Genomic DNA, 18,267 nt, shown 5'->3' on the forward strand with positions numbered 1-18,267 from the left:
CAGACCCTCTAAGTGGCCGCAGGGTAGCCTCAGGCAGGTGGTTAGGCGTTTTGTGACATGTATGAAATAGATTTGAATGCAATAGATCTCCAAGGAATGCAGATCTCTCTCATGTACATCCATTACAGATATCCTGAAAACCAGACATGTACCTCTAGGACAAGGGTTCAAAACAGTGCATCTAGAACAGGGGTTCTCAACCCAGTCCTTGGAACACACATAGCCAGTCAGCTTTTCAGGATACCCACAATGAATATGCATGAAATAAATTTGTATAGAATGGGTTCTAGGGAATGCAAATTTATCTCATACATATTCATTGTGGGTATCTGAAAACCTGACTGGCTACGTGTGTCCTGAGCACTGGGCTGAGACAACTCTGTCCTGGAAGAATTAACAGAAAGCAGAGAACTTAGCCAATGGGCTTTTACTCTCCTCCCCTATCCAAAACTCCACTGCTTCTTGTTCATATCAATTCCTCACTAAATGGGTGAGAGAGACAGTATGACTGAGAATTATACCTGCAGTACCAACAAGCCTCGCACCTGAAATCATCCAGGATGTATCGTAAATTACTTCCTCAGCTAAAATTAAATCCATTTTACATTTTTTTCTCAATTAGCGTAAAATGACTACTAAGGAACATATTCTCTTGTGGTTACTGAGTTATGAATGCAAGTCGAGGGTGGGTGCTGAACCCACCAAAACCTTTAGCAGGAAACCGTGGAACCAGGAACTCATCACTACCAACATCCACCTCCATCGGAAACGGTACACTAACAGAAAATGTAAAACTTATCCTTTCCCCTATTTCAAAAAATATTCACTGAAATTCAGGGGTCCTTTTACCAAACTGCAGTAAAAGGGGGTCTGCGCTAGCATCAGCTCGTGTTTTTGACGCGCACCGAGGCCCCCTTTCACTGCAGCGGGTAAAAGGGCTGTCTTTTTTGTGTTAAGTGAACCACTTGCCGTGCAGCCATTTCGGAGAAGTGCGCTTACTACCCACCCACTGAGGTGGCGGTAAGGGCTCCCTCGCTAACCCAGCACACCGGCGCTACAAAAATAGACATTTTTTTGTAGAGCCAGAAGTGGTGCGAGCAGGGAGTGGGAACTACTGCCAGGCTCCTGCGGCAGCCCAACGGTAGTTCTGGAATAATGAGCGGTAAAGCTTGCATTGGGCTTACCGAGGCTTAGTAAAAGGGCCCCTCAATTAGCAAAACAATGGAATATTTCAGCATACAGCAAAATATGAAACTCACATTCATTAAGAGAATTCTGATTGTTTCAGAGTATCTAATAATAGACAGGTACAGAAAACAGTCAATGAGAGAACAGGTAGCCAGCCCCACATTCCGGACTCCCGAGATACAGGATAATTCACCACCTTAACTGAGGTCGAAGCTACGCAGTTACTAACACAGGCAGGTAGCAGCAATATGTAGACCGTTAGTTCATAATCTGATCCTCAAAGATCATCCGAGCCAGTCAAATTTTCAGATTATCCACAATTAACACATATGAGATATTTGCATATAAGGGAGGCAAATTATCTCACGCATATCCATTACGCATATGCTTAAAATCAGACTGGTCCTTGAAGAACAAAGCAAGAACCATTGGTCTTTGTAAGATAGCTCCTGCTCAGAGGTCAGCGTCACAGAAATGGACCTATCCTCATGCACAGTGCCAGAAAAGGAAGGAACTTAAACCCCATGCTTGTTGTGGGGCTTTGATATTCTCATAAGTGGAGGAGTGGCCTAGTGGTTAGGGTGGTGGACTTTGGTCCTGGAGAACTGAGGAACTGAGTTTGATTCCCACTTCAGGCACAGGCAGCTCCTTGTGACTCTGGGCAAGTCACTTAACCCTCCATTGCCCCATGTAAGCCGCATTGAGCCTGCAATGAGTGGGAAAGCGCAGGGTACAAATGTAACAAAAATAAAATAGATACTATTGGAGATTCTACATGGAATGTTGCTATTCCACTAGCAACATTCCATGTAGAAGGCTGCGCAGGCTTCTGTTTCTGTGAGTCTGACGTCCTGCACGTACGTGCAGTCAGACTCACAGAAGCAGAAGCCTGCGCGGCCACATTGGTGATCTGCAAGGGCCGACTTCTACATGGAATGTTGCTAGTGGAATAGCAACATTCCATGTAGAATCTCAAATAGTAGCAACAGTGGAGGAGTGGCCTAGTGGTTAGGGTGGTGGACTTTGGTCCTGGGGAACTGAGGAACTGAGTTCGATTACCACTTCAGGCACAGGCAGCTCCTTGTGACTCTGGGCAAGTCACTTAACCCTCCATTGCCCCATGTAAGCCGCATTGAGCCTGCCATGAGTGGGAAAGCGCGGGGTACAAATGTAACAGAAAAAAAAACTCAATTCTCGCACAGAAGAGGTGAAGGATAGTTCTACAAAGGCATTTAAATTTAGGTGTCAAGACAGTGCCTATCTGGATCCTATTTTAGCCAGACTATTGGCATATACGTGCATACATGCCGGTGTTCTGGACATTTTTGGTGCTTAAATGTTGACACCCTCCTTACAGAATTATCTCCAATATGTCTTTAACGTTTCCACGCAATTATCTTGACCTCCACATGAAAAGTAGCCCATAAACTCACTTGTCTTGTTTCGCTGTCCTCCCGCTCAGGATTGACCTTTACCGCAATAGTTGTAACCATCCCCACCGTTTCTGGAGAAGGAACAGTATTCTCCGGGATCACCTGAGGATTCTCAAAGTATCGATTCTACATGCACAAAGAAAGAGAGAGACAACCAGTTAACTAACCCTGATTTTTGAGTGCAACAGCAGCAGCTAGGAGTCTACATGAAAAAAATTCAGCACACACGACTCCCTACCACCCCATTCCCCATACGGCATTTCCATATAAACTCATGTAAATGGTAACCTATAAGGCAATATTAGGTCCCTTTTCAAGAAGAGCTAAGATCAGTTTGAACAACAGGGGGTAGGTAGTATTTAATCCACAGCAGCCAGCATTTTTCAAAATGCTGGCCATTACACGGTTCTTGTTTGTTTGTTTTTTAAAATGCTCATCAGGTTCTACCCGACACCGGTGCAGAGTATCCGTGTATTTGGTTGAAGTTATCCAGGTACTCCCAATATTAAGTGATGGTACCCAAGGAACTATCCAGACAAGTTAAGACAGCTATCGCTAATGTCTGATTCTGTCTTAACATCACCCACAGACCAGTCCAGCACTACCTAGATAGTACCCAGGCAGACAATGCCACCAATGGGGGAATTCATCAGCGTTATGGCCTTAAGGCGCATTAAAGGAATTAAGGTGTGCTAAATGATAAAAGCCCTTTCTATACGTATGGGTTTTTAGCATTTAGAGCATGCTAATTCCCTTAATGAATGCTAAGGTTATTTGAATATTTTTACTGCTGCAATTGTCTATTGCTTATGTTTGATTTATTCTTAATGTACATCGCCTTGAGAGAATTCTTTCAAAAAAGCGGTAAATAAATCCTAATAAATAAAATAATAAGGTGCGTTCTGGGCTCAGACGGGGAGTATGTTACCTGGATAACTAAAACCAAATACTGATCCCATAGATATTAATTCAAGTCTTTGCAATGCAGTTAGAAGATTTTGCCTTAGTGAAAGGAACTTGTACACCAAAAACGGCAAATCAGACTTTTCCCTGGTGAGTAAATTTCCAAGTTTCAATTCAACCTATAACATAAATTAGGTCTAAAAGCCAAAATAAAAGGTAAATTCTGGCCATGTTAGTCAATTTCTTTCATTTCAAATCCAATAACCAAAAGGAACACATAAACTGGGCTGCTTACAGTGGAAAATGTACTGTTACTGAGTGGATCTAAAGTGTCAATCAGAAGCAAATACCGAAAGTTTCCTCCAGAGTTTTAAGATGTTCACTCAGGGGTACTTTTACTAAGGTGAGCTGAAAATGGCCTGCGGTAGTGTAGGCGCTGGTTTTGGGCACACGCAGATCCATTTTTCAGCGCGCCTGCAAAAAATGCCTTTTTTTTCCCTTTTTGCTGAAAATGGACATGGGGCAAAATAAATATTGCCACGCATCCATTTTGGGTCTGAGACCTTACCGCCAGGCATTGACTTAGCGGTAAGGTCTCTCGCGTAAACCGTACGATAATCGCCTAAGCGCATCAAGTCAGAGTTACTGCACGATTTTTGCCGAGCGCCAGAAAATAAAAATTATGTTCCGGCACACGTAGCAGACGCATGTAAAAAATGAAATTACCGCACTGGGCCACACAGTAACTCCGAACTAGCACGCGCTGGTCACGCATAGGCGCCTACGCATCTTAGTAGAAGGGCCCCTCAGACTATTTCTAGCAGGAAATTCCACGTTCTCCACCCGTGGCAAAGCCCCTTTGGAACGAGGGCTTGTTGTCATGGCACTGCCATCGTCTTTTATTTTAACGCAATAGCCACCACGGCATGCAAATATTCATGGCTTTGTTTCTATAAGTCCACCTGTGGAGTTTCTTCCCAAAAGATGAAAATACTAACGATACATTATCACGAAGGTAAACAGACAGACTGCAGGGTCGTCGTCCATGTTTTAGAAGAACGCTGAATAAATTCTGGTTTGAACATAGGCTGTAAGGAATTTTCGTTACTCTACTTCTTCCATTTTTTGGTGCCCCCTTTTTTAGTAATTTCCTTCTGTTTGTGACTGTCATGAAGGTAAACAGACAGACTGCAGGAAAAACTGAACTGACGAGAACATACCACCACTTTCAGAAGGTCCTTGTAAATCTGCTTCACAAAATCCAGAAAGAGATGAATCTAGGAAAGCAGAAGGTCCGCAATGGTTACCAAGTACAAGCAAATTGCATTTCATTGAACAGGATTAATCAGACTCCTCGTCTATCGTCATCTCTGCTAAGCAAGGGAGAGGAGAGACACAAGTGGGCAGGAGCAACAGACAATTTCTTAAAATACAAATAGATATCACACTGGTTTTAGCCATAATAATTCTAGACATTTACCCCCAAATTATGTAAAGGTTGCCAAAAATTGTGCGCGCAATTTAACTGAATGAGCTAATTACGCTAATAATTGGCTTTTTAACAAGCAATTTTTTGACCTAATTAGATTTAATTGGCATTTACGCACCTAAAATTTATGTGCCAATGAAAAAGTGAGCGCGGAAATGGAAGGGTCATAAGCATTAACAGGGAGGCTCCTACAATTAACACACATTATCAAATAACAGGGATATGCGTCTAATTTGTGGAGCGGAGGAGTGGCCTAGTGGTTAGAGCACTAGGCTTGCAATCCAGAGGTGGCCGGTTCAAATCCCGCTGCTGCTCCTTGTGATCTTGGGCAAGTCACTTAACCCTCCATTGCCTCAGGTACAAACTTAGATTGTGAGCCCTCCTGGGACAGAGAAATATCCAGAGTACCTGAATGTAACTCACCTTGAGCTACTACTGAAAAAGGTGTGAGCAAAATCTAAATAAATAATTTAGGCGCATAGCTTTTCACAACATTTCAGTTGGTGGAAATAGGCGCCCCCTTGCACACGCAAATGTATGGAACACTACAACCATAGGCGAGTAGAGCACCTAAATGCTATTCTGTAATGATATGCCTAACTTATATTGCGTGTAAATGCAAGGAGCGACACATACGTGGGCGTAGCATGAGCAGGACGGGCGAGGTTCCCAGTTGCACGTGTCCATGCCTCTTTTACATGCCTGCGGTTACGCCAGGTCTATGGCTGGTATTACTATAGGCATGAAGATGTTATGTGCACTGATAGCAGGTTACACTATGATTCTATAATGTGATCCCAGTGCCCAGATGCCACTAGAGAAAAAGCTTCCACCACACATATTCAGGGCACATAAATGGAGATGCCCATTTGCAGAACTGCCCCTAAAGAGTGCACATCCAAGCTGCCTATGAAGATTTAAGACTATCACATAATTTTGGTGCTTAGGAGGACACTGGATTCCAGCATGACATATTAAAAAAGACCATCAAAATGGGAAAGGGAAATGGGACTTGATATACCACCTTTCTGAGGTTTTTGCAACTACATTCAAAGCGGTTTACATATATTCAGGTACTTATTTTGTACCAAGGACAATGGAGGGTTAAGTGACTTGCCCAGAGTCACAAGGAGCTGCAGTGGGAAGAATTGAACTCAGTTCCCCAAGATCAAAGTCCACTGCACCAACCACTAGGCTACTCCTCCACTAGCAACATTCCATGTAGAAGCCTGCCCTTGCAGATCAGCAATGCGGCCGCGCAGGCTTCTGTTTCTGTGAGTCTGAGCAGGACGTCAGACTCACAGAAACAGAAGCCTGCGCGGCCGCATTGCTGATCTGCAAGGGCAGGCTTCTACATGGAATGTTGCTAGTGGAATCCCAACATTAACATTCCATCTAGAATCTCAAATAGTAGCAACAGAAACACCAATAGTTACAACATTCCATGTAGAATCTCCAATAGTAGCAACATTCCATGTGGAATCTCAAAAGAATCTGAAATTGTAGCAACATTCCATGTAGAATCTCAAATAGTAGCAACATTCCATGTAGAATCTCAAATAGTACCAACAGAATCTCAAACAGTAGCCAACATTCCATGTAGAATCTCAAATAAGGAAAGGGAAATTGGACTTGATATACTACCTTTCTGAGGTTTTTGCAACTACATTCAAAGCGGTTTACATATATTCAGGTACTTATTTTGTACCAGGGGCTACAAGCTACTGTATATGAGGGAGTTTATTTTTGCATTATGGTTCCCCCCACCAATGAAAATTCAACTTTGAAGCAATCCATATTAAGTTATTAGTGTATCTGACTCACTGTTCTTGATACTACAAAGAAAACAGGGACTCTCATTATAAAGCTGCACCTGGCCATCGGTTAAAGATGAGGCAGAGAGGGTTGGGCTGTGCCCCTGTAATAGCCAGCAGTCCAGACAACGCGGAAAGTGATGAGATACATGTGGGAGCAAGGGCAGCAATCTCTTGTGGCAACCAGAATTTAAAAGGAAGTGGAGACCACAGACAGAGAAACTCAACACATATACATTTAAGCAGGAACAGTCCAGTTAGGGCAAAGGACAGATCCCAATCCATTCCCATATCTCCCAGCCATGCTGCTACACTCACCTCTTGAGTAATCGGAGGTCGGAACTGCTTGTGCAACTCTATGATAATCCGCAAACAAATGAGCACGTTTTCCTCATTCTCTGTCTAAAAATCAAAAAGGGAGATTTTTAAACGCTTTGGAAACCTGGAAGGTCAACCATATTTCTAACCTGCAAAAGCCACTGCCAGAACACAGTGTTTATCAGACTATGCAATGCTTAGAGAAACCACAGATAACATTCTCATCAGTACAATGTTACTGCAAATTCTATAAAGGGCAGTTGTTATAAGGAACAAAACGAGAAGAAAAGATCCCACAGTTCAATATAAGTAGCCCAAAAGAAAAGCAGCATAAAATCTGGCTTATAGATAAAAATGACCAGATATGACCATGTTTCAGCAAACTAAGCCTTTGTCAGGGATCTTACATCTAAAAACAAACACATGAAAAAAAAAACCACACACACACACATTACAAACAGAATCTAAGGGGCCCTTTTTACTAAGCTGTGTTACGCATTAATGCACACCTAACGCAGCTTAAAATGGCGTGCTGTGGGACACGCTCAGGCATCCTGCGGTAAGTGCCAAATGTAAGCATTTAAAAATTGTTAATTTTTTCAGAGGGGGTCTGGGGGACAGACAGTGGGCAGTCCTGAGCTAATCAGCACAGCTACATCACCACATGGCCATTAATACAAGAAAGGGGGTCTGGACAGATTTCTGAAGGAAAAGTCCATTGATCGTTATTAAATTTTGGGGTTTTTGACAGGGTCTTGGGGACTGGATTGGCCGCTGTCGGAGACAGAGTGCTGGGCTTGATGGACCTTTGGTCTTTTCCCAGTGTGGCAGTGCTTATGTGCTAACAGAAAAGCCTTAGCATGCAGGAAAAATCCACATAAAGGCGTGAAAAGGCCCATTTTTACTGCAGCTTAATAAAAGGACACCTAAAGCAAAAAAGTCAAATGTATTTATTTATTGCATTTGTATCCCACATTTTCCCATCTATTTGCAAGCTCAATGTGGCTTACATTGTTCCGTCATGGCAAACGCCATTCCAGAGTGAGAGATGCAAGTGGTATTACATAGAGAACGTGAATGACAAAATAAAAATTAAGCAAACAGGTATAAAAGAGATCACATTCGGAATAACAGATAAAGTGGTAATGCGTTAAAGTTCATATGAAGGATTGTTTTGGTATGCCATGTTGAAGAGGCAAGTTTTCAGTGATTTCCGAAAGTTGGTTAGGTCGCGTTGTTTTTTCACGTCAAGTGGTAATGCATTCCATAGCTGCGTGTCTATGTAGGAAAAGCTGGATGCATGTGTTAATTTGTATTTTAGTCCTTTGCAGCTGGGGAAATGGAGATTTAGGAATGTGTGTGCTGATCTTTTAGTATTCCTGGGTGGCAAGTCTATGACGTCTGACATGTAAACCGGGGCATCACCGTAAATGATTTTATGAACCAATGTGCAGACCTTGAACGTAATATGTTCTTTGAGTGAAAGCCAATGCAGCTTCTCTCTTAGGGGTTTGGCACTCTCGTATTTTGTCTTACCAAATATGAGTCTGGCTGCAGTATTTTGGGCTGTTTGAAGCTTCTTGATTTGTTCTTTACAACCAGCATAGAGGGCATTGCAGTAATCTAAGTGACTTAGTACCATTGATTGTACTAAGCTGCGAAATATTTCCCTTGAGAAGAAAGGTTATATAGGGGTGAATTCTATATATGGTGACAAAAAAAAAGTGTTGTCCTATAAGCCACGCTTAAAGGGGTCCTTTTACTAAGGTGAACTGAAAAATGGCCTGCGCTAGAGTAGGCGTGTGTTTTGGACGCAAGCAGATCCATTTTTCAGTGCGCCTGTAAAAAAAAGGCCCTTTTTTTTTTTTTGCCAAAAATGGACATGCGGCAAAATTGCAATTGGCGTGCATCCATTTTGAGTCTGAGACCTTACCATCACCCATTCACTTAGCGGTAAGGTCTCACGCATTAACTGGGCGGTAATGCCGATAAACGGCACTTAAGCAACTGATACTAATTGGCATTGATTAGAATTTACACACACAACTCGCTAGGCGTATTCTGTAAAGTGGTGTGCGTAAATTCTAATGTGCACTGCCAAAAAGCGGATATGTCCACCTGCTCCATGCCTAACTTAAGCACTGGTATTTAAACCACGTTTTACTTGACGTAAATGGACACGCCTAGAGCTAGGTGCAGGCATGGTCGCTAGGCATATTCTATAAACCGCACCCAAATCTAGGCACGGTTTACAGAATACGCCTAGCCATAAGCAGAATCTAGTCCTAAATGTCTCCCATGTAACGAGAAGGAGAGAAAAAACAAACAGAACAGCATAAATGTGATGTGCAGGTTTATCCAACTTGTTAAACCAGTACTTTCCCATTCTGCTTATACTAACTAAAAGTATTTTATAACGAGGATATTCTTAAATTATTTTTTTTGGGGGGTGTATATACACACACCAAAAAAAAAAAAACAATTAAGGACATCCACCTCGTTAAGTGGCTTTTTTACTAAAGGGGCGCTAAAATTTGCGTTTAACACATTTTAATGCAGGATTTTAACGCACGATAACACAACTACAAATTTTACGCAACACTTTGAGGGTTTTCCCACAATTTTGTTTAGGGAGGTTGTGCACTAATGTTATCAATAGCTTGCAATACCTGCAGAGAGTTAATGTGAGAGCACTTACTGCCTCCTATTTAGAAGGGGATAAATGCTCCCACTTTAACCCCGCGTTAGCCAGTTAGCACACACCAAGTATAACATGCTAGCTGGCTAATTGCTTCCATGCCTACTCCCCACCCATACCATGTCCTAGAAGAAGGAGGCACGTCTGATAAGTAAAAGCACATACCCCCAAGAATTGGAACATCACAGACAAAATGTTCTTCGTATGGAGACGAAGGTGCTCATTGGTCGGAATTCGATGAATTATTTCAAGGACTAGTTTCCGTAATTGCTGAAAAACACAAATCCATTCCGTAAGTAAAACATCACAACCTATTTGTACGTAACTTCAACACTGGAAACATGCATTCCAGTAATAAAGAACGAGCCTTAAGTCACTAATAGAAAACTGGAAACAGGAAACCAACAAGGAGGAGGAAAAAAACCCCATGAAACCATGAGAAACAGAATCAAACCAGTGAGGTAGGTCCAAAGAGGAAACTTTATTGAAATTAAAAAATGACCCGACACGGCCGTGTTTCAGCCCAAAGGCTTGCCTCAGGGGTCTTGTAAAATCTCTGATATCGTAGAAGGTGGTGGATATCAAAATGCATCGTAGAAGTAATCAAATAATGAGATCCTTCGGCAATCTTCTGTCTTGCAAAAGCACTGCAGGAAAAGACCATGGCCGTGTGATCGGCCAGCGTAAATATTACAATGTTTTGATATAGTTGTAATATTTACGCTGGCCGATCACACGGCCATGGTCTTTTCCTGCAGTGCTTTTGCAAGACAGAAGATTGCTGAAGGATCTCATTATCTGAATACTTCTACAATACATTTTGATATCCACCACCTTCTACGATATCAGAGATTTTACAAGACCCCTGAGGCAGGCCTTTGGGCCGAAACACGGCCGTATCGGTCGTTTTTTTAATTTCAATAAAGGTTCCTCTTTGGACCTACCTCACTGGTTTGATTCTGTTACTAATAGAAAATTACCATGAGGCCCTTTTACAAAGCGCTAACACGTGCTTACCACAGGCTAAAAATGCAGAACCGCAGGGTGCGGCTCAGGCGTCCTGCGGTAGTTTTCAGATCGGCACGCGCTTCACATTTTTTAGCATTAGGGGCGTGTTTAGGGGGTGGAGATCGAAGTGCAAATCAATTAGCACAGCTACGCTGATGCATGCTAGCCAATTAGCAAGTGGCTAGCATGGGAAGTCTTACCGTCTAGAAAATAGATGTCAGTAAAGGCTCCCGCACTAATGGCCACATGCTAATTGGGAAATTAGCGCATAGCCATTAATGGGGGAAATGCAGCCATTTTACTAAGTGTGGCCTCAGCGTGAATGCAACCCACGTTCTAGTATAGCGTAGGCCACTTTTTAGCGCAGATTAGTAAAAGGGCCCCCGTGTTTGGAATTTGGATCTAAAAACTACTGTGCCTCTACTCAATTTTTTTTTCACATTGGTCTTAACATTCATCGCCAGCGAGTTTGAACTCATTCATTCAAGTCATCATGAACTGGGAAAGAGATTGCATCCATGCTCATCATTTGGCATCATCACGTTCATTCACAGATCGGGGATAAGATACCTGAGCTGACTTCTCCTGCAGAAACTGGACCTCTCCGTCTTGCAGGAAGGTGAGGAATCGGGGGATGATGTGTTCCAGGAAGGTGGAGTACTGAGGTGATGATGTCACATTCTGAAAAGCAAAAAAAAAAAAAAAAAGTATCACCACCACAGCCATGAGATTCACTTAAAAAAAATGTTTCCCCATTATTGAATTTTCACCTACTTCTTCTGACAGATACAATCCAACAAACCAGTCCCACATACTCCAACCTACTGTAAAGGGCAGACAACCAGACATCGGCAATCCCTGACCAGGCAAGACTGACAAAAGACTCAAGATATTAAAGTTTGTCATTACCAGCTGTATCCCACACCCAACTTCCTTTTCAAATCGAGCAGCTACAACCGACTTTGTGCAGTCATTTGCAAAGCCATACACAAAAATCCACAAGTAGATATTAGAAGGGCAGTGGCCACAACGCCCTCCTTCACTGGCTATGTTCAAGCTTCTCAAGTGATAAGGACTATAAAATTTGTCAAGTTTATGACTCACTTTTTCAAGATTTCATTGAAAAAAAAAAAACTTAGACCACCCCAAAGTAACAGATTTACAATATTAAAAGCAACGAAGTCCCTACCCAACGGTAAAGCCCCTGGCAACGATGGCCTCCCTATCAAATTCTACTTGGCCATGCCAAGTAGCCCCCAGCTTTTGAAACTATATCAGTCCGTGCTTCACTCTACAATTATAGTCATTCCAAAACCAGGCAAGGATCAAAGGTCAAAAATTACAGACAAATCTCACCGATAAATTTAGACAATAAAATTTTCGCTATAATTCTCACTTCCAGACTAAATCATATTGTTATTTGAGTATTTTGTATCGCTGTAATCTTCTATTGCTTATGTTTGGCTTATGCTTGCTGTACACCGCCTTGAGTGAGATCCATTAAAAAGGCGGCAAGTAAATCCTAATAAATAAATAAATAAAATCAATCATGCCGTGACTGCCTTAATTCACAGAGATCAAAATGGTTTTGCACACGGAAACTTATCAAATGATAACTCCAGGCTTTTCTGAAATATTTTATCTCATTCTCAATCCTCTGATGAACCCTTGGTAGCCCTCTCCTTCAACGCTGAAAAAGCGTTCGACAGGACTGAGTAGCCATATCTTTTCAACACAATGCAGTAGTTTGGCTTCGGCAATTATTAAATAACTGATCCCTTCTCTTTCTATCCGGATGGGGAAAAATAGAGGCTGTAAAAACGGTACTAGCCCTCAAAATCAATCATATTCTAAACATGATACCTGTTGAGTTCACACCCTCTTTATATAAGAATATTGACAAACTTTTCACAAAATTCTATGGCATTAGAAAGTTCCCAGAACAGGAGGATGAGACAAACTAAAACTACTTTGAACTAAACATGGAGTTAATTTACCCAATTTCAATCTCTATCACACGGCTTCTCTACACTTTGCAAGCTAAATTTGGTTTTAACCCCATTACAACCATAACTCTCCCAGTTGGGTGACTTTTGAAAGAGACAAAATTCAACCCTGCCCTTTAAATCTCCTTCCTTCAATCAATCGATTCCCTTTTACAGAGGATCCGCTTCTCATTTAACAAATGCTGTTATGAAACAGGTAAATTTTAAACGGTCCAATTCACTTATGATATAACTATTTTTAAAAAATTAAACACTCATCTATGCAACGTACAATTTGGTGAAACACCGGAATTTGGTCACCTACACAACTGATTACCAATGGTACATTTTCATCATTTGCAGACATATGCACACAATTTGGAATACAATCAATGCATGAACCCTTTTGGAACCTCTTAAGCCAAACTCTATCCACAAATACGTCAGCTACCTATAGTATAGTGTCTGACGTATTCAAATTTTGTCAAACTTTATTAGAAAAAGTAAAGGATGACACATGACCTTCAGGCACGGAGTTATGAATAAAACACCTTTATTGAAGCACCAACAATGGAGACCCGACACAAGTCCATGTTTCGGTGGGCGTGCCGCCTGCTTCAGGAGTCACATACATACACTCAGTGGGTACTGCTGTGTATTGTACTTGGTGCAACGCACTACAAAAACCAGCAAAGAGAATGCATCTGAAGATAAACTAAGAATCGCATTACTTCAAAAAAAAAAAAAAAAAAAACTTTGTCGTAAATCCAGAACTAGGAGAATTTACGGCAACAGGGTTTTTTTTTGAAGTACCACCTGCAGGTCACGTGTCATCCTCTACTTTCTCTGCTGTTGTCCTTGGATTGTCATAGGTGAACTTCCTGTTTTCTTTGGATTCTAGTCAAACTTTATTAGATATAACTAAAACTGCCTCAAAGATATACAAAGATCTTCAACTTTCTAACAAAAACACAGGCTATAAGCTAATAAAAATATAGGAATCAAATTTGAAGCTGGATTTAACTCCTGCCCAGTGGGAACTGTTCTGGACCAAAGTTCTTTGTTCCTCCTTATCAGCTGCGATTCTCCAATATTCTTATTTAGTTTTTCACAAAGCGTATTGGCCGCCTGCAAAAATGGCTAAATTTTCGAAGCGTGATTATTCCACTCAATGGCTTTCTTGCTTCATGAATAAACTTCACCTTCCAATAACTGATGCAAGATGAATCAATAATCATCAATCAAGTATACTGATAGAAGTTCTTCAGATCTTAACTACGAGAGGACAGATTATATGTCCCCAGTTTTAGCATAGGACAGAAACTGACCAGCTTCCTTACAAGTCCAGAAAAGGACTTCTCTTAAGTTTAATATGCTTTTTAATCCATTAAACACCACTTTTTTTTAATAACTTTTTTCCATAAATTTTGAAAAACATCTTTTCATAGAAACTCTATAACAAAAGCTTTATACAAAGTGGTTTATGAAAGCGGGTCACTTATCTGAAATGGTGTGTCGAACGCTCAACAGAGCGAACTGTTTCGCTACAGCTTCACCAGCAGAAACACTCACTCACTCCACCGGCATATTTGTGCCCTCAAAAATAAGGTGTAAATATTGTAATACCTGCAAATGATTCTCCAGCCTCTCAGACAGACCTGTTTTCCATAGTCTCCAGCAGCATTCCATGCCAGAGGAATCTGATACCAAAATGTCAAATCTAATAAACGCTGGTCGCGCTTCAAAGACACTGGCACCTTATTATCTTTCACTGCAAGAATCTCAACGTATTCTGGTCATTGGTGTGGGCGAAAATTTCAAATATCTTTCAAATCAAAGAACCTATGCTCCACAATTCCTAGTATTTCAATATCATCAGAATTTACCAAACGTTTCAATATTATGATTGCTTTAGACAGCCATATACAGTAATTATCTCCCATAGGAAAAAAACAATCGTTTTATAAATAAACATGAATGCTGGAGTCAAATCTGCTTATTCAGCAAATATGAAGTGCCTGCTGCCCATAAATGAGGCAGTTTCTCCTCGACGTTAAAAATCTGGTCTCTCCTGGATAAATATTGCCAGAACTCTTTTATAATGTGAGGTATTTACCTTTATACTAAGCAATTCTGTTTTCCTTATTAGTCTACAACGATGCGATTTATTGTCCGAAAAGCCTTTGAGCCCATTAAAACGGGCAAGAAAGCGGTCGGAGCCCCACTGGGTCCAGCCGAGCCCCCGCCCAGGAAAGCCGCCCCAGGGGATGGTGGCAGAGGAAAGCGCCCGGGTCAAAGCGGCGGCAGCAGCTCATCGGACCTGTCGGAGTGCGCCTCGGAGCTGCTGTCGGACGATCCCCGCCCGGTGCTTGCCGGTCACCCGTAGCTCTGTTCCTGCCTCCTCTATCAACATCGGAAGAGATTTGTGACGTGCCACGCACTCTTCATTTATATAGTAGGATTGTTTCTAAGCACAGTTAATTGTTTGTACTTTAATTGATGTTTCTTTATGCATTGTTCATACTTAGAGGTCCTTTTACTAAGGCGCGATAACAGATTTAGTGTGCACTAAATGATAAGGCGGCCATTATATTCCTATGGATGTCTTACCATTTAGCGCACCTTAGTAAAAGAACCCCTTTATGTAAAACTTTAATAAATAAAAATTGAAAAAAAAATACATCTCTCTCTTTGTCCTGGATCTAAAGTTATATTTACCAGTACTTTAGATCCAGAACAAAAAACGTAAAGCCTGATATCAGTATGAGTTGGAGTCGGACAGTACAAAAACAGAGGAGCTGGAGTCAAAGGTTTGGTATTACCAACTCCAAGGCCATGGAGGTAAGTCTGGCTACCTTATGTTTTATTAAAACTTGATACACCACTAGACTTTTCTGGTACAAAGTAGTTACCTTCCCAACCAAGCCGGCAAACGTACCTCAAAATTTTCACTCACTTCTTGCATCATTTTCAACTTTGTTTCATCAGCTAAAAGACATGGAAACAAACAAAAGAAAATTAAATCTGCGTTTCAGAATCAAAAGAGCCTTCAGAAATGAAGACAAGGCACTGGGGAGTGAGTGAAAAGGCAGCAATCAGATCTTATCAGTTTTGCTTCCATCGCCCACTGAAATCCACATGCACACACCTCACAAACCACCCTATCGAATCATCACACACCACCCAGGCACACTTTCATGATTTCTCTGGGGCTCAAGAACATAAGTCTCATCATTTTGCTTTTTCCACATTGAAAACAATTTGGCTAACATGATTTTATGTTGCCATTGTAAAACTGGGTATGCAAAAAAAATGCATGCTTCTAGACTACATCAGGAGCCAAGACAGGCAACATATGTGAGAACAAGAGAAGAGTGAATTGTCAGTGCCTACGACTATCCATCTAACCATAAGAACATGGCTCTAGTTTTTCATTTAAAAAGAAACATATCATTAAAATGCAGTTTATGATTTACAGTATGTACACCTTTATATACCTCAATCCTAACACAAAGCAGCATAATGAAGTTATTAAGGAAGAGGAGAGTCTGGTTGATAGCTGCACGGGAACGGAGTTAACGAGAATCCTGCAGTTACCTTGAGGATGGACCCAGGTCTACAAGGTTTCCGCAGAAGTGCAGGCAACCCTTCTCCTTCCGCCCCAAGCCTCAGGGCGCCCTCCCCGAACGTACCTCAATGCATTCTGATAGTCTAGTTGCCTCTCAGGGGTAGGAAGGGTCCCCACTCTTTCCTGCCCACTGTCACTGCTTCATCAAAATGGCTGCCGAGACTTCAAACAGCAGCCTCGCAAGACATCCTCGGAAGTCTTGGAGGCCACTGCTTGAAGTCTCGGCAACCATTGTAAAGAAGCAGCGGAAGCAGGCAGGAAACAGTGGGGATCTTTCCTGTCCTCAAGAGGTCACTAGACCACCAGGGTGCATTGAGGTACATTTGGGGAGGGCACCCTGACTCAGTGCTGTGGCTGGTGTGATGGATGGGGGGGGGGGAGGGGGCTGGAAAAAAGATTGGTAAGGGGGATGCACATGGAGGGGGGGGAGGGGAAAAGGGAGAAAGAGCATATGGGATAGAAGGGGATGGAGAGGACAAAGGAACATGCTGCGTATGGATGAGAGGGGAGGGGAGGAAAAGGAAAGAGGGCCATGCTGCTCAAGGATGTTTGATTTTTGGAAAATATACATCTTTTTAAATTTTGTATTTAACAGAGTACGGAAGAAAATGCATTTATGTAACTTTTACCAATATTTTCACACTGAAGCATGATTGGGCTCAGAAGCTGGAGAAGCTCTCAGAAAATGTTTACAACCCTCCCTCCCTTTTCAGGGAAAAGCCCCAGCCATTACATTACAGTGCCACCTACTGGCCAGAGACAAGCTTTGCAAATACCCTGGCCAAAGGGAAGCATGCATTGTAGCACCTGGCTAAGGCCTGGCATTGGCATGGTTGGACTACACTGGTAAAAATGGGGTAAAGAGACTGAAAATAGGCTCACTACACAAAAGGCAGTCAAGTAAAGAAACCTGCACAGTGAGTACAATTCATTACAGACATGCAAGATCAACTCACGTGTATTAACGTCTGTCAGAGCAGCCACAAATTGAAGGTACTTTTTCATCAGTGTGGTTTGATCAACCACGGTGGGTCCTGGTAGAGCAACAAATGCCATTTCGGTAACAGGGGAAGTGAGAATGATTAGCTCAAAGAGGTTCAAATTTATTAAGGAATCACCGGTGTTATAAGTTCAGTCCATCTATTAAAAATAATAATAATAATAATAATACTTTAGAGCATGAAATTAATATCTACCTGCAATTTCTATGCACATTATTTTATTTTTTATTTATTTCATTTGTATCCCACATTTTCCCACCTATTTGCAGGCTCAATGTGGCTTACAGAGTACGGTTATGACAATCATTCCATTATATCAGATACATTTAGTGGTGTGCAAAGATTAAGTTTAAGACACTTGTTCTAAGGAAATATACAAAAATACTCCATCAAAAGTATGTCACTGACTACTTCTAGTCTGCAAAGTATTCAAACAAAGGCAAAAGCCTCAGGGAATTTATAGGGTTTGTGCCTTGCTCTACAATGTCAGTCATCGGCATAAAGAAAACCTCTCTCGGCAAGCATATCTTCTAAACATATTTCTTCAATGTGCAAACTAAAAAGCTTTTTCAGTAAAGTTTCACTTAATATATGGTCCTGCTCCAACAGTGGCCAGCGTTTCACAGTCACTTAACAAACCTCTGTTTCAGGAGTTACCCAGACCATGTTCAACTTCTGCAACGAACTCACTTCTCGTGAATTAAGTGACGCTATCGGAGCAGGACCAAATATTAAGCGAAACCTTACTGAAAACGTTTTTTTTTAAGTTTGCACTTTCAGTGGGTACAATTTTGATTGCATC

At 41.7% G+C, this 18,267-nt stretch overlaps 1 protein-coding gene across 1 annotated transcript in view; it reads right to left on the bottom strand.

The window, feature by feature from the left end:
* Positions 1-17,585, bottom strand: part of TRRAP (transformation/transcription domain associated protein) — a 342,568-nt gene extending 324,983 nt beyond the window's left edge. The window contains exons 1-7 of the mRNA XM_030212524.1: positions 17,421-17,585; positions 15,775-15,824; positions 11,422-11,532; positions 10,009-10,113; positions 7,146-7,229; positions 4,745-4,801; positions 2,622-2,747 (exon numbers count right to left, since the gene is read on the bottom strand). Of these exons, the coding sequence (XP_030068384.1) occupies positions 2,622-2,747; positions 4,745-4,801; positions 7,146-7,229; positions 10,009-10,113; positions 11,422-11,532; positions 15,775-15,824; positions 17,421-17,520 (633 nt within the window). The 5' untranslated portion in view covers positions 17,521-17,585. The remainder of the gene's footprint in view (positions 1-2,621; positions 2,748-4,744; positions 4,802-7,145; positions 7,230-10,008; positions 10,114-11,421; positions 11,533-15,774; positions 15,825-17,420) is intronic.
* Between the last annotated feature and the right edge of the window lie 682 nt (positions 17,586-18,267).

Source organism: Microcaecilia unicolor, chromosome 8 (genome assembly GCF_901765095.1).
Source record: "Microcaecilia unicolor chromosome 8, aMicUni1.1, whole genome shotgun sequence".
Lineage (NCBI taxonomy): Eukaryota > Metazoa > Chordata > Amphibia > Gymnophiona > Siphonopidae > Microcaecilia > Microcaecilia unicolor.